Raw genomic sequence first — 21194 nt, 5'->3', positions numbered from 1 at the left:
ATCACAGCCTACTAATGTTTTCCTACTAATTGGTGCATGGCAACATTGCTGGATCATTTCAGAGCATGAATTACCATTGAATTCATGTTTGGGAGATTGTGGGAGGAGGAGAGGAAGGCAGAGAGAGGAGAAGGACGTCGACAGGAGCTGAGAGAGCTGTGGTTTGGGTTGAAATGATTTACGAGAGAAGATAAAGCACACAGTGATTACTGGACTCCCTGAAGCAGAGGCAGGCCTGGCCTCCCAGCACTCATGTTTTATACTGGCTCATACAGTACATGTCTCCACAGACACTCAGTCACATATTTAAAAAGCAACAGGCCCACCTTGAGATGAGGATGAGAACAGAGGTAGCAGGACGAGGGTGGTCCTCTGGAATTGTCAGGACTAGAGTTGTCACTGTCTTGCTTTGGAAATAGTCTCCAGCAGACACTGAATTTTATAATTAACTAGCTTGAGGCGATCTGAAGACAACAAAATTACACCACATTAGACGGTAAACTGATATCACAAAGGGTAATGGGCATGTTTATTAGTCAACTGGCTTTGTGTATAGAACAAAATAGATGGGCCTACTTGCCTGTGTACAGTGTGTGTGTGTGCGTGTGTATGCTCACAAGGTTGTGTGTAAGTTCATTGGTGTGTCAACATTCTCTCACTCTACTGTCATCTTTCCCTAAAATGACTAATTTTCATCAGGCAAGTACGAAGGCAGGATTAAGGCATGCCGCCCTGGCCCCACCTCATCCCACAAACACCTTCATCTGAACATTTCACACCCTGGGCCCGTCTGCCTGTTAAGCCCTGTGGTGATGCCTGCCGATCGGGGCACAGATATTATCTCTACACAAGCGATGCTCAGATAACATGCTTTTTGCCCTGGTACACAGCCCCTACAGCCCAAACAATCACAAGTCAGGGTCTATTATGTCTACAGTGGCTTGTCAAAAGTGCAGCCAGGGCTCTCTACTTTTCTAACCAGTGAGAGCACAAAGCAAAGAGAGACAGAGTTACAGACAAGAACAGGAAGAGAACGGGAGACAGAGAGAGAGACAGCGTGCAAGAACGAAAAGGAGACAGAAGGCAGAGGATGCTCAGCAGACCTGGCTGCAGTCAAACCCCAGGTCTCGGAGAGAACGCCAGCGAGAGAGGGAAGACAATTAGTGCCAACACTAACATCAGTAATGGCTCCAAAATGGAGTTCACGCGAGCCTGGTGCTACACAGGAGCAGCCAAGAAAACAGTCACCCTAAATCAGACAGACCTGAATGGCAACAGAAAAAAGGAAACAAATTCCTGCTTCGGTCAACAAGCTGACTCCAAAACCATCCGGACTGTCAGAGAGCAGGACGGATTTGGGAATGTCTCTAGTCTGCACCGAAGAAATGAAGGAGAAAATGAAAGGGTATGGAATACTACATATTCAAAGCTTGAGCATCAACAAGGCAAGAGTGTGACAGACAATCTTACCGAAGCAGTTGTTCCTGTGGGGCACAAACATCTTGCAGGCAGTGGCTATCTGCAGCTCAGCACTCAACACAGCCTTAATCACCAGGTCCTCCACCTGACTCATCAGCACTGGAAAACACAGAAACAGAGAGCAGGGTGACACTCAGTCTGAGACCTGCCATAGGTTAGTCTAGTCTACTTTACACACAGGACCCTAAAGAACGTTACACTGGACACAAATTGGCTAGAATATCTCAACATCTTTAACACAATCTGTGGTTACAGGTTGACGTGTAGATTCTGCCCTACTGAACATTTTGACAGAGAAGGGTGGGGATCTGGGTGTAAGATTAAATCTGGTTCAACTACAGTAACATTTCTTTGACTGTGCATGGACAATAGCATGGACATTCTGAGCCAGGAGAGGGTGGAGGGGAGGAGGTTCAAAGGAGAGTGAAGAGTTCAGACTACTCACATGTGGTGTCTTTTCCCTCCTGCTTCAAATACCGCAGCATTGCACTCATGCTCCATTTGTTCCCATAATCCTCCACTTCAGGGTCATCACAACTGAAAAGGAAGAAAATAAATATAACGGTCTGGCTTTTTCCAAAACAGTTCATGCTACAATGTTGAAAAGATAGTCATTAGAAAACCAAAGTGGGAATCTATCTAGCATCTGAAAATACCATTCAAAAACCAAAACGTGTACGATTTGCTGTTTTCCCAATTCTATGCACCGTCAATAAGCTACATATTAACTTAGAGATTCCTGAAGGAGAACAGAAGTGATTGTTCCCTGCAGATCCCAGGTTACCTGACATAGTCGCTGCTCTTCTTGTTCACGCTGTAGTTTGTGAGATGCATGAACTGGTTCTTGATGTTCTTTGTGCCACAGTCATACTTCACAGTGGCAAACCTGTAGGCAGAGTTTTGGTTCAATTAAACAATTTCCAAAAACACAACTTACAGAGGATACACAACAAGTTACTATACAGTACTTACAGCAATTCATATGATTGACCTTTGACAGCATTAGAGGGTCTATTAGTAAAGGAGATATGTTCCCCATACTGTACTATGTATTAAAGAGGATTGACACCACATGTGGAATATTGAGAATTCCTTGGCATACAGCGAGTACCCGAATCTAGTCAAACCAAATGGAATGTCAAAGATTAAAGTGGTATTCGCAATTCAGCCAGGATTAATTGCCCTCCATTAATAATCAAGCACGGTCTGCGCTAAACAGCCCTGTGCGTTTGTGTTTGATTGCCTCACGCATTGCAGCACATCCATCAAGCCTAGCCGAGATGAGCCAATCAGTATGCATCATCCACCCATCGCTGCCCCCAACCCCACATGAGCCCAGCCAATCTTAATGATGAATGAATACAGTATTACAGCAGGCTCCAGGTAAAGACACAGGACAATTGTTGATCTAATATGATAACAAGAAAATAACTAAATGTTGCAAATAGCATTGCAGCTGTGGGACACTCATTTTAAGTCTGTCATTGCAGATTTACATCTGAGACTCATAAGATAATTACAGCACAATATCATTCATGTTTAATAGATCTGTAAAACAATTTGAAACAGAGATCTGTCTCCCTGCTTATCAGGGTCCAAGTCTGAGCAAAGAGCATTTGATTATCTCATTGGACCATGGAGACAATGGAGAGCTTTGTTTGAAAGCCCCACCAAACCGTACTATACATCAGTGGCAGATAGAAACGTTTAGACCGCCCTCTACTGGTCATTGCGTGGTAACTTCCTAACTACAGTTGATACTTTTCTTCACTACTTTCATGAGGACAGGAAATAATTCCAAAGCCACTATCCAACATGGACCCTTTTGACCCAATACACACTTCAATGACCGAGCTAATGGAGATTAGATGTCCCATATATAATCATTGGTGGCAGGTAGCCTAGCAGTTAAAGGTGTTGGGGCAGTAACCAAAAGGTCGCCGTTTCGAATCCTCAAGCCGACTAGGTGAAAAATATGTCGATGTGCCCTTGAGCAACACTTTAAACCCTAAATGTTCCTGGATGAGAGCTCCTGCTAAATGATTCAAATGTAACTGGACATTGTTTGCATAACACAAAGTAAAGATCCAGTACACAGCTCACCTGGCCAGGCCCTCCTCATAGAGATAGATAGTGAGTGGATCATATGATGTCACCAGCACATACAACCGCACATCAAACTTGAAGTCTGCAAAAAATGTATTAAACATACATACAACATTACTGCTTTTCTAACTACTGTCTTCATCTGCATAAGTAACTGATTTGACAACACTTGAAGGGGAAAAACTCACCGTCAATCAGTAATGGGTTATTGATGTAGCGAGAAACTAAGATGTTCTCATCCATTGGAATCTGGGTAGGCTTTGTAGGATAAGGATCATACGTTAGGCTAAATAACACATCAATCATTAGATTACACATACAGTGAGCTCCAAAAGCATTTGACAGTGACACACTGAAATTATACAATGACTATGGGAGGTTAAAGTGCAGACTGTCAGCTTTAATGAGGGTATTTTCATCCATACAGGGTGAACCGTTTAGAAATTACAGCACTTTTTGTACAAAGGTATAGGGACAAATTCACTTGTGTATTAAAGTAGTCAAAAGTTAAGTATTTTGTCCCATATTCCTAGCACGCAATGATTACATCAAGCTTGTTGGAAGCATTGCTCTTTTTTTGGGATGCGTTTCAGATTATTTTGTGCCCAATAGAAATGAATGGTAAATAATGTTTTGTGTCATTGGAGTCAGTTTTATTGTAAATAAGAAAAGAATATGTTTCTAAACACTAAACATGCTACCATGACTGCTGATAGTTCTGAATGAATCGTGAATAATGATGGGAGAGAAAGTTAGACACAGATGCACAAACATCATAATCCCAAAACATGCTAACCGCTCACCAACACAACAGAGGAGGTTAGCATTTTTGGGGGGGGGTATGATATTTATGCGGCTGTAACTTTCTCACTCATCATTAGTCACGATTCATTCAAGAGTACAGAGCCAAAGTACAGAACCAAAACTATTTTTTTTGTCACTGCTCCAATACTTTTGGAGCTCACTGTATAATGGACCAGGTCCAGTATGATCAAGTCAGACACATGAAATTGGCCATTCAAAGAGAAAACCCATCCTGTACAGCAGTCTATCAGAGGAGTGGGGTCATTTATGAGTCTGAAATGTGTTGCAGGTGGTGAAGCCGGGGAGGGGTGAGGGAGGTGGAGAGCTCCTAACCGTCGGGCTGGCTACAGTTCAGAGAAAACCCCCAAAATTAACATCCTTCTTTCTAAATATCACCCTGACATTCTTTCCACTGTTTCATAAAAATACCCCAGAAGAAAAAGCATGTTTATAGGTTGTCCAAGTCAGAGAACCTTCTGGAGCTCTTCCAAAGCCTTGAAGTGTGTGATTTACTCAACAGTGCTTAATGTCTATGACACACATTGTTTTATACTTAATTTTTCAACAGAATCCACCCCCTCCCGCAAGTAACTGCCATATTGTTTCATTTACAACCTGAGATCCCTCAGGCTATTATCCTCACGTAGCCTTAAGGGGAGTGTATCTACACTTTACAGTGCATTTGGACACCATTCAGAACCCTTTACTTTTTCTACATTTTTTTTACGTTACAGCCTTATTCTAATATGTATTTTTTTTTAATTAAATCCTCCACATTCTACACACAATACCCCATAATGACAAAGTGAAACAAGGTTCATACATTTTTTTGCAAATCTATTAAAAAGAAAAAAACAGAAATACCTTAATTACATAGGTATTCAGACCCTTCGCTATCAGACTCAAAATTGAGCTCCTGTTTCCCTTGATCCTCCTTGAGATGTTACTACAACTTGATTGGAGTCCACCTGTGGTAAATTCAATTGATTGGACATGATTTGGAAAGGCACACACCTGTCTATGAGGTCTCACAGTTGACAGTGCATGTCAGAGCAAAAACCAAGCCATGAGGTACAAGGAATTGTCTGTAAAGCGCCAAGACAGGATTGTGTCATGGCACAGATCTGGGGAAGGGTACCAAAATATTTCTGCATTGAAGGTCCCCAAGAACACAGTGGCCTCCATTCTTTAAAGGAAGATGTCTGGAACCACCAAGACTCTTCCTAGAGTGGGCCAAACTGAGCAATCGGGGGAGAAGGGCCTTGGTCAGGGAGGTGACCAAGAACCTGATGGTCATTCTGACAGAGCTCTAGAGTTCCTCTGTGGAGATGGGAGAACCTTCTAGAAAGATAACCATCTCTGCAGCACTCCACCAATCAGGCCTTTGTGGTAGAGTGGCTAGACAGAAGACACTCCTCAACAAAAAGGCACATGACAGCCCGCTTGGAGTTTGCCAAAAGGCACCGAATGACTCTCAGACCATGAGAAACAAGATTCTCTGGTCTGATGAAACCAAGATTGAACTCTTTGGCCAGAATGCCAAGCTACACATCTAGAGGAAACCTGGCACCATCCCTAAGGTGAAGCATGGTGGGGGCAACATCATACTGTGGGGGGATGTTTTTCAGCAGCAGGGACTGGGAGACAAGTCTCTGAATGTCCTTGAGTGTCCCAGCCAGAGCCCGGACTTGACTGAATACCTCTGGAGAGACCTGAAAATAGCTGTACAGCGATGCTCCCCATCCAACCTGACGGAGCTTGAAAGGATCTGCAAAGAATAATGGGAAAAACTCCCCAAATACAGGGGTGCCAAACTTGTAAGCATCATCCCAAAGAAAGACTTGATGCTGTAATCACTTTGCTTCAACAAAGTACTGAGTAAAGGGTCTGAATACTTATGTAAATGTAATATGTTTTTTAATTTTTTATTAATTTGCTAGAATAAAACAGTTTTTGCATTGTTATTATGGGGTATTGTTTGTAGATTGGGGGGGGGGGGATGATTTAATCAATTTTAGAAGGCAGTAAAGTAACAAAATGTAAAAGAAGGCAGTAATGTAACAAAATGTAAATGATATTTCCATTTTTAGTTTTAATAAATTAGCAAACATTTCTAAAAACATGTTTTTGCTTTGACATTATGGGATACAGTGTGTAGATTGATAAGGGGAGAAAAAACTATTTAATACATTTTAGAATAAGGCTGTAAAGTAACGAAATATGGAAAAAGTCAAGGGGTCTGAATACATTCTGAAGGCACTGTATATACACAAAAGCATGTAGACAACCCTTCAGCCACACCCGTTGCTGACCGGTGTATAAAATAGAGCACACAGTCATGCAATCTCCATAGACAAACATTGACAGTATAATGGCCTTACTGAAGAGCTCAGTGACTTTACGTGGCACCATCATAGGATGCCACCTTTTCAAAAAGTCAGTTTGTCAAATTTCTGCCCTGATAGAGCTGCCCCAGTCAACCACAAGTGCTGTCTTGTGAAGTGGAAACGTCTAGGAGCAACACGGGCTTAGCCAGGAAGTGTTAGGCCACACCAGCTCACAGAACGGAACTGCAGAGTGCAGAAGCACATAAAAATTGTCTGTACTCGGTTGCACCACTCACTACCGAGTTCCAAAATGCCTTCTGGAAGCAACGTCCGCACAAGAACTGTTCGTCGGGAGCTTCATGAAATGGGTTTCCATGGCCGAGCAGCCGCACACAAGAATAAGATCACCATGCACAATGCCAAGTGTCGGCTGGAGTGGTGTAAAGCTCGGCACCATTGGACTCAGTGAAAACGCGTTCTCTGGAGTGATGAATCACGCGTCACCATCTGTCAGTCTGGGTTTGGCAGATGCCAGGAGAACACAACATGCCCCAATGCCAAGTGTAATGTTTGGTGGAGGAGGAATAATGGTCTGGGGCTGTTTTTCATGGTTAGGGCTAGGCCCCTTAGATTTAGTGAATGTAAATCTTAACGCTACAGCATAAAATAACATTCTAGACAATTCTGTGCTTCCAACTTTATGGCAACAGTTTGGGGAAGGCCCTTTCCGGTTTCAGTATGACAATGCCCCCGTGTACAAAGCGAGGTCCATACAGAAATGGTTTGACGAGATCAGTATGGAAGAACTTGACTGGCCTGGCCAGAGCCCTGACTTCAACCCCATCGAACACCTTTGGAATGAATTGGAACACCGACTTAATCGCCCAACATCAGTGCCAACCTCACTAATGCTCGTGGCTGAATGGAAGCAAGTCCCCGCAGCAATGTTCCAACATCGAGTGGAAAGCCTTCCCAGAAGAGTGGAGGCAGTTATAGCAGCAAAGGGGGGGGACCAACTCCATATAAATGCCCATGATTTTGGAATGAGATGTTCGACGAGCAGGTGTCCACATACTGTGTTATACACTAAATTACCAAAAGTAACACTAACAGTGCACTGTTCTTCCTATGGTGTATCCCTTACATTGCTGACCAGGTAGATCCCTCGTCCTCTTGAAGATGCTACTGGCTTAATGATCCAGGGGCCCTGGTCCTTGACGAAAGAACCTGGGATGAGGCAGAGAAGGCGGGGAAGAGTGGCGTGCTGTGAGAAAGACTAGCGGAGAAACATTGTGGCTTATTGTGTTTACAGTAATGAGAGTCAATAGATGTTAACAGACAAGCAGGACTTACTACAGAACTCCTGGTACTCTGAGGGAAGCACAAAGGTCTGAGGGACGATGTGGAAGTTTTTAAAGCCGTGAGACTGCTGCATCCGCTGGATGTTTTTATACAGCCGATCTTTGCGCGTCAGTTCATATGACCTGGAAATGAACAGGGCCATTGACCTTTCAGCTCGAAATGCTTGAGTTCTCTACTGCTTGGATGCTGATAGAAATAAGAGCTTGTACAAACACAATGGCAACAAGACTACTCTGCATGACAGTTTGATTCATTTCATGTTTTAGAAAGGCACTTGTTCAAATAAAATGTTTTCCTGTGAAAGACAAACACAAGGTCGAATTGAAGGGGCTTAAAACAAAGAAGCAGTGTGAATTTTTACATCAGGAACTGCAGCAGGCTAAAGTGACTCCACTCTGTGTACAGTTGGGCACAGTCGTACCTGGGAAAGTGGTTGACCTTCTGGAAGTCTTGAAGGCTGCGTAGGAGGTAAGGCTTGAGGTGAGACCCCGTCCACATGAGGTTGAAGTCATTACTGTTTGGATGGATCTGAAAAACAGTCCTTCCAGTCAAGCTCAGATCTCAGTTATGTACTTCAGACTATTCAGGGGCAGTACTCACAGTAAGACCAAACAATACGCAAAGGCAGGGGAAATCGTTAAGAAAATTAAAGGACATCATAACAGGAAAAATATAGCCTTGGTGCAAACACAAGGTTTGCACAGTTACTGTTGAATACCACAGTTCCTGTTTGATATGCATCACATCTGACGGCTTGATAAAGATGGATCCGAGGCTTAGATCCGATACTCAGCCACTAATCTCTACCTTCAAATCATCTCAAAGGGAAGCCAGCTCACCAGCTATTTTAATCACAATCATAGTAATTTATATATGTTTTGTTTTATTCATACCCTTCTGCGCTCCTTTGTGAAGAGGCAGGTTTGACATGGGCCAGCACAAACTGCTATGAGAAAGCCAGATGTTTGCAATAGAGGGTTATTAAACTTTGGCTCTGGGATGATGTGGCAGACACTAGCATGTCTTTGATGATGGGTTTAGTGGGAGTCAAGTGGCATTGAAGTGAACAAAAAAATATGAATTAATAGTAAGTGCTTGGATGAAGCAATAATGGGGAGTGTGCTCTTGTGAAACAGGATTAACACTATACTGGGCCAACTTTGTCCGTGCGTGCATTTCCAGGCTTTGACAGACTGTCAGTCAGGAAAAAACAGACCTATCCCCTTACAACACATGACAGAGAGGAACATACAGTACCAGTCAAAAGTTTGGACACACCAACTCATTCAAGGGTTTTTCTTTATTTTTACTATTTTCTACATTGTAGAATAATAGAAAAGACATAAAAACGAATTAAATAACACATATGGAATCATGTAGTAACCAAAAGTGTTAAACAAATCAAAATATATTTTATTATTTGAGATTCTTCAAAGTAGCCACCCTTTGCCTTGATGACAGCTTTGCACACTCTTGACCAGCTTCAGGTAGACACATGGAATGCATTTCAATTAACAGGTGTGCCTTGTTAAAAGTTAAATAGTTGATTTTTTTCCCCCTTTGAGCCAATCAGTTGTGTTGTGACAAGGTAGGGGTGGTATACAGAATATAGCCCTATTTGGTAAAAGAACAAGTCCATATTACGGCAACAACAGCTCAAATAAGCAAAGAGAAACAACAGTCCATCAATACTTTAAGGTCAGTCAATTCGGAAAATGTCAAGAACTCTGAAAGTTTCTTCAAGTGCAGTCGCAAAAACCATCCAGTGCTTTGATGAAACTGGCTCGTATGAGGACCGCCACAGGAATGGAAGACCCAGAGTTAGCTCTGCTGCAGAGGATAAGGTCATTAGAGTTACCAGCCTCAGAAATTGCCGCCCAAAAAAATGCTTTACAGAGTTCAAGTAACAGGCACATCTCAACATCAACTGTTGAGTGGAGACTGTGTAAATCAAGCCTTCATGGTCAAATTGCTGCAAAGAAACCACTCTTAAAGGACACCAATAAGAAGAGACTTGCTTGGTCCATGAAACACGAGCAATGGACATTAGACCGGTGGAAATCTGTCCTTTGTTCGGATGTTGGTTCCAACTGACGTGTCTTTGTGAGACGCAGAGGAGGTAAACTGATGATCTCCGCATGTGTGGTTCCCACCGTGTAGCATGGAGTAGGAGATGTGATGATGTGGGGGTGTTTTGCTGGTGACACCGTCTGTGATTTATATTGAAATCAAGGCACACTTAACCAGCATGGCTACCACAGCATTCTGCAGCGATACACCATCCTATCTGGTTTGTGCTTAGTGGGACTATCATTTGTTTTTCAACAGGACAATGACCCAACACACCTCCAGGCTGTGTAAGGGCTATTTGACCAAGAAGGCGAGTGCTGCATCAGATGACCTGGCTTCCACAATCACCCGACCTCAACCAAATTGAGATGGTTTGGGATGAGTTGGACCGCAGAGTGAAGGAAAAGCAACCAACAAGTGCTCAGCATATGTGGGAACTACTTTAAGACTGTTGGAAAAGCATTCCAGATGAAGATGGATAAGAGAATGCCAAGAGTGTGCAAAGCTCTCATCAAGGCAAAGGATAGCTACTTTGAAGAATATAAAATATATTTGATTTGTGTAACACTTTTTTGATGTAGAAAAATAGTCCAAATAAAGAAAATGTAGGTGTGTTCAAACTTTTGACTGGTACTGTATGTGCAAGTGAATCAGAATGAGATTTCATGTAATACCTCATGGAATCCATGAGTGGTCAGTAAGCCACGAACCAGCCGGCTCTCTGTACGCACAATCTTGAAGGCCAGGTTATACCGTTCTAAAGACAGAATATGAACATAACATTATCATTCAACAGAAATTAAAGGATTGGGCCAGGATATGAATTCAACCAAATTATATACTCTCATATCTTTAGAATGTTTCTTATGGACATCGTACCTCCAACAGAACGGATGTTTCCATCTTTAGAGACGATGGCTTCAGCAAAGAACACCAGGACTGGGATCTTCCTGCTGAGGCCACTCCAGGCAATGCAAGGATGGTCCCTGATGAGACAGAAAAACAGATCAATAAAGTATTCTTACATTGAGAGGGTCATGCAGGGTCAAGCTACTCAAGAGTAGAGTTTATACTTTAAGCTCAAAAAATAAAATATGGGCGACAAAATACCCATATAAAGTCCAATAAAACAAGAACCTAAATGAGAGGGAAGAGTATCTAAAACACGGCATACCATTAGCCAAAAGCTGTAAACCCTTTCCAAAATGACTTTAATGTCTCATTATGTTGAGTTTAGAGTCCTGATGATGCTACCCTTAGGGTGGTGGAACGCAATCTGACAAGGTGTTTACAATAGCGGAGCAGAGAGTGGTCGAGCCACACAGTCTCATGGATACTGAACAATAACAAACCTGTCAAGTAACAAACACTCTGGTAACATTGCACTGAAAATATCTGATAGGTTGGCTGTGTCTGGTTCTATCGGTGAGGTGACCATGGCGGAGATAAGGGCCTCTTTACACAACACATACTAGTCCCAGGAAATATATTTTTGTAGTGTAAAGAGTCGGATCTAGATTCAAATCTCTGAGAGACATTTCACCCACTACCACCGGAGATAGTGTGGGGCACATCTATGCCATTGAGTGCTATAGTGTAACGAAAATTGCTGCCCCACAACACATGTCCCTGCAAAAATTACCTTAATACCAGTAGACAGTATTTTTGGTCTGTTAGCCAAAACCTGTAGGATGTTGTTATTATGCCTGTGTATAAAACTGGGTTACACATTGATTTGTCTACATCACAGGACCTTTACAACAACCGCTCAGTCTCCTCCAAGGAATTCAGAGAACTTCAGAGTATTTCTGAATCGTTGCATTAATCAAGTGGGCAACATTGTGTGCAATATGATTTACTACATCCAAGGATAAAGTAAGGATAGTGTAAACAGAAAAGTTGCAAATGTGATGTTGAAGAGCTAGACATATTTTACTAATGTAAATCCATACTTAAGCTGGCATGCTACTGGAGAAGAACTATCAGACTTGACCATTCTAGATAAGGTTGGGTGCGGTAGTAAACAATACCTGCTCCTGGCTAAGGTGTTTAGACATGTCAGACAAAACTGCCACTAGAATAGTGAGCTTTAATGAGATGTAATAGTTAGGCTAGTGCCCTGCAGCATCACCACCAGTAATAACCCAGTATCTACCTAATATAGGCTCAAGTCATAGGTGTCAGTCCAATATTAAGCAAGCAGTGCCTAATTATGTAGGCCTATTGCATGTCTTGAGGGAGATTTGTCGGGCACTCAAGACACTTTACATAAATAATACATTTTAGTCTCTGATGACCATGTATGAGAATGATCTAAGGTGCATTTGCAGATTAATTAGTTGCCAAAGAGTTTAGTAGCCTAATGAAATTTGAATTCAGGACTAGATGAAGACAAGACCGTGAACTTCTTGGCCTCTTCTGCTGTGGTAGTGCATGTTCTATTTAAGGACATACTTGAGGTGCCAGGCTATTTAAGTGCCAAATTTATCACATTTATAGACACCAAATAAGCCAGGCTTAATTTAGATTGCATGGTAAGCTCTAGTTAACTAAGTTTAACCACATATTGAAACTTTTTACAGTATATTTAGATCATACAGGGATCTGTTCTTAGTGTTAATTATTGTTGCATGGAATTACATACTAGAACTATTTGAATTTAATAGGATCTCAGTGGTGGCAATGAGTTTAAACATTGATCTGTGTATTTTTCTGTGTTACTTAGCACACTAATGTTGCTTTTTACAACTAGAAGGAAATGTAACAAAACCATTAGAAACACTTAATCAGAACAGCCACTTACTCTTGCTCATCCTCTGAGGACTCTGAATCCTCTTTATCCCGGATCACAGTTGGCATTTCCACCACAGTGAAGGGGGAAGTACCTCCTGACGAAATCTGCTTTGAGTCAGGTATCTGGGGTTATGAAGGTGGGCATTTCCAGCTCTCACCGTCTACTGTTGAAATATCAGTCCAGTTAAAACACAGCATTTTCATACTGAAGAATACAATGCTGTCTGGAATTTAGTTAACTTATCAATAATAACCATGCATAAATTAATATTATGAGGCCATATTAGCACTGCCCAGAAACAAGCTGAATCATAGACCGTCAAACACCTAGCCCTAACAATGTAAAATATGTTGTGTGTTGCTATTACAGCTAACGCTAGCTATGTTACATAGTTATTACTAGCTCATGATACCAGCCATCTAGGAAGTTTCTGCAACATCTGAGATTGGTTAGCTACTTAGCTAACGTTAGCTAGATAGCTAAATTAGGTAATAAGGTTGGCACGTTAGCTACCTAGCTTTACTGTGGTGTAATACAAACTATATGTTTCATTGAGAGAGCAAGCTAACATTCAGGTTATAAATCATGACAGTCGTAAAACTACCATATAAACATACCCAACTCTTCAGCATAGGATAAACTTATGTATTCGAAGAACCACAGTTAGCTAGCTAGCCATCATAAAAAGTCTTCCTGTAGCTAGCCTATTTGTAACTACAACAACTGACTGGCAACCAATGACGAGAGCATGCGCACTGTCCTCTAGCACGTGACGTTTTTGGCCACACAACTTCCAATTTGTTAAGAATTTCTATAATTCCAAATATGCATCGTAAAATAAGAATTCCAATGTTTTTATTGAGGGATAAAAACGGACTTGGGCATTCCAATGCCTGCAATGTACTACTGAATCGGAGCATTTGGTCAGAGAATGTCACACAGGGAATGCTTTGGAATATTCAAGACGAAATACATTAGCATAGTATTAAAACAATTGATAAAGTAATATAATAGATTTTTGGTGTTTTAATTTTTATAGTAAGAATGTGAATCGTCGCCACTTCGTCTCCTGTGGCCGTGAGCACCAGGCGAGCTAAATCAATCGCGCCCACAGTCGCAACTGTGGTTTGTGTTGTAATGATTGGTGGAATGCGCGAAATAGGCGGAACCTAAAAGCACGTTACCAGTCGAACGACCCATTGTGATGAATGGGACGATGATGAAGCCATCCTCTGAGCTCTATAATTGGCCAAATTGAATGTCCATATCAGCTAGTTATTGAGCGACAGTACAGTTCACACGGTATTCTCAATCTCCAAACATTAGCAATGTTTTAACAGACATGTTGATATTATATGTCTATTGATTTCGACTCGCTGATCACTGTCGTATCACTATCGTAGAAGGTAAGTTAGACACATACATCATTGTGTTTGTATCGCGCTGGCAATGATGGTTGCTGTTGTAGCTAACGTTAGCTATAGTACCACGACCATGGTGGTTCTTGCAACCTGACAGATACTGTAGCATTCACCCGAGCTATAACAAGCAGAATGAAGCTGTTATTTTCTTGTTCATTTTTGCAAAGTGCTATGCTGTCTGCCCCTTACTCTCAGCCAATGTGTCTGGCAGGTGCATCCCACAGAAGGCAAGGATGAGTCGTTTTCTGAATGTTCTGCGGAGTTGGTTGGTCATGGTGTCTGTCATTGCCATGGGAAACACCGTCCAGAGTTTCAGAGATCACAGCTTCCTCTCTGAGAAACTCTACACGGGGACACCAGAGTTTGGTGAGTAGTTTCTACACGGGATTGCAACACTCTCTAAAGCAGGCCATGACTGATCTTACCGTGCAAGGGTGGGTGTGGGTGCAGGATTTTGTTCCAACCTGTAGGATGTTATTATGCCTGTGTATAAGACTGGGTTACACATTGATTTGTCTACATCACAGAACCTTTACAACAGCAGTGTGCTCAGTCTCCTCCAAGGTGCAAGGAATTCATATAACTTGTAGGTTCTGCTTCCTTTTTACAGTAAATGGCCTCCAAGCAAGAACATTTGGAATCTGGACATTGTTGTCGTCAATTATCCGCTGCGCGTGTGCCATGGACATTCAGAACAAAACGTAAGAGATTTCCTGCATCCTTGCACTGTTGTCTGTTAATGCAACAGTGAGTGCATAAACTGTGATTTGTGTTCTGTGGGAGTTATCTTAAATAGTTGTTGTCGCTTCATGTAGGCTCTATCACATCACCCTGTGGACATTTGTACTGGCTCTGGGACACTTCCTGTCTGAAGCCTTCATCTACAAAACGGCACCTCTGACCATTGGCGTTATGGCACCTCTCATTGTGGCGAGTATGTACTGCAGCTCTATAATCCCATCTGATCAAATGGTGAGCTTGTTTTGTTAAAACCAGTAACAAATCATCAAACTACCAGGTACATAAGGTGCATCGCTCAACTAAATGTTTTGTCTGATGGAACTTGCTCAGATCTTGTGCTGCTGGTGTCTGTTATTGCGGAGTAAACCCATTGCATCCTCTCACCTCTCCAGGTTTCTCTATCATGGGAATGCTGATTGGGTTCCAGTGTGTTCCAGAGCATCAGGAAGAGGTGGGTGCACGGCAGAAGAAGCGGAACTGATTCCAAGCAGCAGAAAACTGTTTTAGCCCAACTCTAGAGAAAGCTGCGGGATAGTCTACTGCTTCTTGCCTTGAAGAATGAGTGGTATATTTACTATACTGTATGTACACAAACACAAGAGTCCAATATATGTGAAATTTTTAAGACTGGATATGCAATAAGTGGGATTTATTTTGAGGTGACTCGTTCCTGTGCTACGTGATATGTGCTACAATATACTATGGTTTTTATGGCTACAGCTGTTTCACTCTTACACTGAAAATTGAACAGAAATTGTCTATCAATGTTTCATGATGTACAATAATAATGCATAAATGTAGAGATGATTTATGTATTAATTATGGTTTGATTGTGTGATAGGGCTTGGGACTGTGGATTTTGACATCTGTCATTCACAGTACTTTAATGGAGGATCTCAACATTGGGCCTTTTGTCTTGCTTTCTAAACGGATCTGTGTGATTTCTGTATGTTACTGGATTGTGTCTGTGGTGTAACATGTTCATGAATAAGATAACAGAGAGCATTTATCTCAATTTAGTTTACCAGATTACCCGGTGCAGTTGTTCACAGTATCTGAGAATTTGTCCAAACAATGTCTACAAACCGTTTTATAAAACTATGATTGTCCTTCATTACAGAGTATGACAAGCCGTACCAGTCAAAAGTTTGGACACTTAACTCATTCCAGGGTCTTTCTTTATTTTTACTATTTTCTGCATTTTACAATAATAGTGAATACATCAAAATTATAAAAGAAATCATGTAGTAACAAAAGTGTTCAATAGATTTTAGATTCCCACCATTTGCCTTGACAGCTTTGCACATTCTTGGTATGCTCTTAAACAGCTTCACTTGGAATGCTTTTCCAACAGTCTTAAAGGAGTTCCCACATGCTGAGCACTTGTTGGCTGCTTTTCCTTCACTCTGTAGTCCAACTCATCCCAAACCATCTCAATTGGATTGAGGTCAGGTGATTGTGGAAGCCAGGTCATCTGATGCAGCACTCCATCACTCTCCTTCTTGGTCAAATAGCCCTTACGCAGCCTGGAGGTGTGTTGGGTCATTGACAAATGATAGTCCCACTAAGTGCAAACCAGATGGGATAGCGTATCGCTGTAGAATGCTGTGGTAGCCATGCTGGTTAAGTGTGCCTTGAATTCAAAATAAATCCGACAGTGTCACCAGCAAAGCACCATCACGCCACCACCTCCATGCACAACCTCACATGTGGAGATCATCCATTCACCTACTCTGCGTCTCACAAAGACACGTCGGTTGGAATGAAAAATCTAAAATTTGGACTCATCAAAGGACAGATTCCACAAATTATAATGTCCATTGCTCGTGTTTCTTGGCCCAAGCAAGTCTCTTCTTATTATTGGTGTCCTTTAGTAGTGATTTCTCCTCTGAACAGTTGATGTTGAGACGTGTCTGTTACTTGAACTCTGATACATTTATTTCGGCTGCAATTTCTGAGGCTGGTAACTCCAATGAACTTATCCTCTGCAGCAGAGGTAACTCTGGGCCTTCCTTTCCTGTGGCGGTCCTCGTGAGAACCAATTTCATCATAAAGCTTGATGGTTTTTGTGACTGCACTTGAATAAACTTTCAAAGTTCTTGAAATGTTCTGCATTGACTGACATTCATGTCTCAAAGTAATCATGGACTGTAATTTCTTTGCTTATTTGAGCTGTTCTTGCCATAATATGGACTTGTTCTTTTAAGTAGGCACACCTGTTAATTGAAATGCATTCCAGGTGACTGCCTTTTGAAGCTGGTTGAGAGAATGCCAAGAGTGTGCAAAGCTGTCAAGGTTAAGGATGACTACTTTGAAGAATCTCAAATATGAAATATATTTTGATTTGTTTAACACTTTTTTGCTTACTACATGATTCCATATGTGTTATTTCATAGCTTTGGTGTCTTCACAATTATTCTACAATGTAGAAAATAGTAAAACTAAATAAAACCCTTGAATGAGTAGGTGTGTCAAAACGTTTGACTGGTACTGTGTATACAATGATTATACTTAACAATATACTGTATCATTTGAGTGAAAAACACTTCTTATAAGATTACACAATCATTAAAAATAAAAATCACTGGACAACTTCTAACCGCAACACATCAAGTCAAATAAGCAGATAAAAAAGGTTTCTCAGTAACAAATCTACAGGTCAAAATAATAATATATTTTAGAAAATACAACACTAGCCTACTTCCAAAAAGTCCATTGGATTGTCTCTCGCCACACTAATGATTTTTTGCTCACGTTCTGTTATCATTGTGTTCCTTTAAAGGCTGTTTAACAAGTCAATGCAGGTAAATATTAAATAGAATAGTCCTAAAGTTCTAAGAATGTGGTTAAAGAGGTTGAGTCCTTATGAGACATACTCAGATGCAGAGTATCAAACATATTCACCATTATCAGCAGTATTTGTTACTTTTATTTATTATTTTATACTTATCTATTTTTTACTCAACATGTATTTTTCTTAAAACTGCATTGTTGGTTAAGGTCTTGTAAGTAAGCATTTCACTGTAAGGTCTACCTGGTCTACCTGTTGTATTCGGCGCATGTGACAAATACAATTTGATTTGATTTGATTTACTCACAATTATCTCCTTGTAATCCTATATGGCAGATAGCAATCTCAAAATCCTGTTAAGCCACTAGGTGAGTTGGCTTGACTGGATCGGCTCGGCCCTCTGAACAGACTTCCATTCAACTGAAACCACTGAATCTGTAGTCTAATTTTAACTAACGTTAACAAATTCCAAAAATAGAGCAGTTACATTAATACTTTCTGTTCCAGTATGGTATTGGTCAAATGTCAGGAAACAAAAAGCACCGTTTGAATATTGCTCATATAAAAATGCACAGACATCAACATTTATAATATTTAGATTGGAGACATTTAAAGCTAGAGAAACCAAAATGAAAATATTAACAATTCATAGTGTACTCTCAAAAAGTGACAGTTAAATATGAATTATCAGCACAAAAAAATAGAAATACGCTTGGTTGTGCTTGATAATCAAACCAGTTATCTTCTGACGAGTAATTTGCTGTAGAGGGAGAACCTGTGTGATTCCAAGTGTATGATGGGATTTCTTTCTTTTCACACCCGTTCAACTGGATGTCCTCCTTATACTTTGATGTCCTTCAGTGTAGTTGGCTGTGAGAGGCCGTCCTGTGGGTGACCTGGCAGTTTCTGTCAAATCAAAACATTACTATTAGAAATCAGATTTTCCTAATGATGTTCCAATATTATATTATGTATTGGTACTACATGTTAAAACTTTAAATTGTGTTATTTCAATTGAGGTGGAGCTTACAAACAACAGAACATCTTCTTATTGGGTCTCATTATACCATAACATTGTTAAATACTCCTTTCTGATTGGCTTGAAGGACATTCTAGAGTGTGCATTATTTCCCTTTATAAACTGGGTGGTCGAACCCTGAATGCTGATTGTCTGAAAGCCTTAATATATGAGACCGTATACCAGGGGGATGACAAAACATTTAATAATAATATAATATAATAATATATCCCATTTAGCAGACGCTTTTGTCCAAAGCGACTTACAAGTCGGCTGGGGCCACTACTTTTACATATGGGTGGCCCCAGCGGGAATCGAACCCACGACGCTTGGCGTTGCAAGCGCCATGCTCTACCGACTGAGCCACACATTTATTTTTACTGTTCTAATTACTTTGTAACCAGTTTATAATAGCAATAATGTACCTTTGGGGTTTGTGGTATATGGCCAAAATACCTAGGCTAAGGGCTGTATTCAGGCACTCCGTGTTGCGTCGAGCGTAAGAACAACCCTTAGCCATGGTATATTGGCCATATACCACACCCCCTCGGGCCTTGTTGCTCAAATAACGCACTGTATGTTTGCATGGTAGAATTCAATGGCTATAGTTAATTTTGACATGTTTTTGAAAGCAAAAGTTGAATTGAAAACAGTATTGGTATTGTTCAGTGGTGTAAAGGACTTAAGTAAAAAAAATACTTAAAATACTATAAGTAGTTTTTATGGGTACCTATCTGTACTTTACTTTACTATTTATATTTTTGACCACTTTTACTTCACTACATTCCTAAAGAAAAATGATGTACTTTTTACTCCGTACATTTTCCTTGACACCCAAAAGTATTTCTTACATTTTGAATGCTTGGCAGGACAGGAAAATGGTCCAATTCATGCACTTATCAAGAGAACACGTGGCCATCCCTACTGCCTCTGATCTGGTGGACTCACTAAACACAAATGCATAATTTGTAAATGATTTCTGAGTGTTGGAATGTGCCCCTGACTATTTGTAAATGTTATAAACAAGAAAATCGTGCCATCTGCTTTGCTTAATATAAGGAATTTGAATTGATTTATACTTTTACTTTTGATTCTTAAGTATATTTTAGTAATTACATTTACTTTTGATACTTAAATATGTTTATAACAAATACTTTTAGACTTTTACTCAAGCAGTATTTTACTGGGTGACTTTCACTTTTACTTGAGTAACATAAATACATAAATAAGCTAGCAAGTCTCTTTGTTTGGTTACCATGGCAACTACTGTAGCTATCTTGTACATTTGCAAGCTACTTCAGTGGATGTTGAACACATTTCTACTTGCAAATGAACACATTGCTAGTGGCAAATGTGTTAAATTATAGCATGGTCTAATCAACTCAGGGCTCTATGCATTATCTGAAAAACAATACATATTCGTAAATTAAGCATAAATAAGACACAAACTGGCATTTGCGTTTGTTTCCCAAACGTTTTATAGTCCCGTAACCCCTTAAACATTCAACCTCCAGCTGCGTACCCTCTCTACCACCAGGGTCAGCACACTCAAATGTTGTTTTTTGCCATCATTGTAAGCCTGCCACACACACACTAAACAATATATTTATTAAAAAAAGAGTGTGAGCTTTTGTCAAACCAGGCTTGTGGGAAGTGACAAAGAGCTCTTATAGGACCAGGGCACAAATAATAATATAATAATAATCAATACTAAATTATATATTTATTAAACATAAGGATGAGTGTGAGTTGTTGTCACAGCCAGGCTTGTGGGAAGTGACAAAGAGCTCTCATAGGACCAGGGCACAAATAATAATATACTGCTCAAAAAAATAAAGGGAACACTTAAACAACACAATGTAACTCCAAGTCAATCACACTTCTGTGATCAAACTGAATCAAACTGTCCACTTAGGAAGCAACACTGATTGACAATAAATTTCACATGCTGTTGTGCAAATGGAATAGACAACAGGTGGAAATTATAGGCATTTAGCAAGACACCCCCAATAAAGGAGTGGTTCTGCAGGTGGGACCACAGACCACTTCTCAGTTCCTATGCTTCCTGGATGATGTTTTGGTCACTTTTGAATGCTGGCGTTGCTTTCACTCTAGTGGTAGCATGAGACGGAGTCTACAACCCACACAACTGGCTCAGGTAGTGCAGCTCATCCAGAATGGCACATCAATGCGAGATGTGGCAAGAAGGTTTGCTGTGTCTGTCAGCGTAGTGTCCAGAGCATGGAGGCGCTACCAGGAGACAGGCCAGTACATCAGGAGA

General features: G+C 40.8%; 3 protein-coding genes across 7 annotated transcripts in view; 1 reads left to right on the top strand and 2 right to left on the bottom strand.

Moving 5' to 3' along the window:
- Positions 1 to 13664, bottom strand: part of ttll5 (tubulin tyrosine ligase-like family, member 5) — a 98070-nt gene extending 84406 nt beyond the window's left edge. For 3 of the 4 annotated variants that reach the window (XM_064928255.1, XM_064928258.1, XM_064928257.1), the window contains exons 1-12: positions 13560 to 13664; positions 12952 to 13105; positions 11028 to 11134; positions 10823 to 10905; positions 8500 to 8606; positions 8070 to 8200; positions 7861 to 7943; positions 3774 to 3843; positions 3583 to 3667; positions 2264 to 2365; positions 1925 to 2016; positions 1471 to 1578 (exon numbers count right to left, since the gene is read on the bottom strand). In XM_064928255.1, the coding sequence (XP_064784327.1) occupies positions 1471 to 1578; positions 1925 to 2016; positions 2264 to 2365; positions 3583 to 3667; positions 3774 to 3843; positions 7861 to 7943; positions 8070 to 8200; positions 8500 to 8606; positions 10823 to 10905; positions 11028 to 11134; positions 12952 to 13007 (1024 nt within the window). In that variant the 5' untranslated portion in view covers positions 13008 to 13105; positions 13560 to 13664. The remainder of the gene's footprint in view (positions 1 to 1470; positions 1579 to 1924; positions 2017 to 2263; positions 2366 to 3582; positions 3668 to 3773; positions 3844 to 7860; positions 7944 to 8069; positions 8201 to 8499; positions 8607 to 10822; positions 10906 to 11027; positions 11135 to 12951; positions 13106 to 13559) is intronic. The other variant, XM_064928256.1, reaches the window with a different exon arrangement.
- Positions 13665 to 14189: 525 nt separating this feature from the next.
- On the top strand, positions 14190 to 17567 carry erg28 (ergosterol biosynthesis 28 homolog). Its single transcript, XM_064928254.1, has 5 exons — positions 14190 to 14348; positions 14575 to 14729; positions 14974 to 15064; positions 15179 to 15297; positions 15497 to 17567. Exons 2-5 carry the CDS (start codon positions 14597 to 14599, stop codon positions 15583 to 15585), a joined length of 432 nt encoding a protein of 143 aa, XP_064784326.1. The 5' UTR covers positions 14190 to 14348; positions 14575 to 14596; the 3' UTR covers positions 15586 to 17567.
- flvcr2a (FLVCR choline and putative heme transporter 2a) overlaps positions 16251 to 21194 on the bottom strand; it is a 39724-nt gene continuing 34780 nt past the window's right edge. For both annotated transcript variants that reach the window (XM_064928252.1, XM_064928253.1), the window contains one exon: positions 16251 to 18801. Coding sequence is in view for 1 of the 2 variants with exons in the window: in XM_064928253.1 (XP_064784325.1) it covers positions 18736 to 18801 (66 nt within the window). In the remaining variant the exon portion in view is untranslated. The remainder of the gene's footprint in view (positions 18802 to 21194) is intronic.

Source organism: Oncorhynchus masou, chromosome 21 (assembly GCF_036934945.1).
Source record: "Oncorhynchus masou masou isolate Uvic2021 chromosome 21, UVic_Omas_1.1, whole genome shotgun sequence".
NCBI lineage: Eukaryota > Metazoa > Chordata > Actinopteri > Salmoniformes > Salmonidae > Oncorhynchus > Oncorhynchus masou.
The sequence above is the reverse complement of the archived record's forward strand: the minus strand, read 5'-3'. Positions and strand labels throughout refer to the sequence as shown.

Coding starts and splice junctions, on each gene's coding strand:
- erg28 (XM_064928254.1), top strand. CDS start 14,597: ATGAGTCGTTTTCTGAATGTTCTGCGGAGTTGGTTGGTCATGGTGTCT. Junction 14,730..14,973: donor CACGGGGACACCAGAGTTTG/GTGAGTAGTTTC, acceptor TCCTTTTTACAG/TAAATGGCCTCCAAGCAAGA. Junction 15,298..15,496: donor GGCACCTCTCATTGTGGCGA/GTATGTACTGCA, acceptor TCACCTCTCCAG/GTTTCTCTATCATGGGAATG.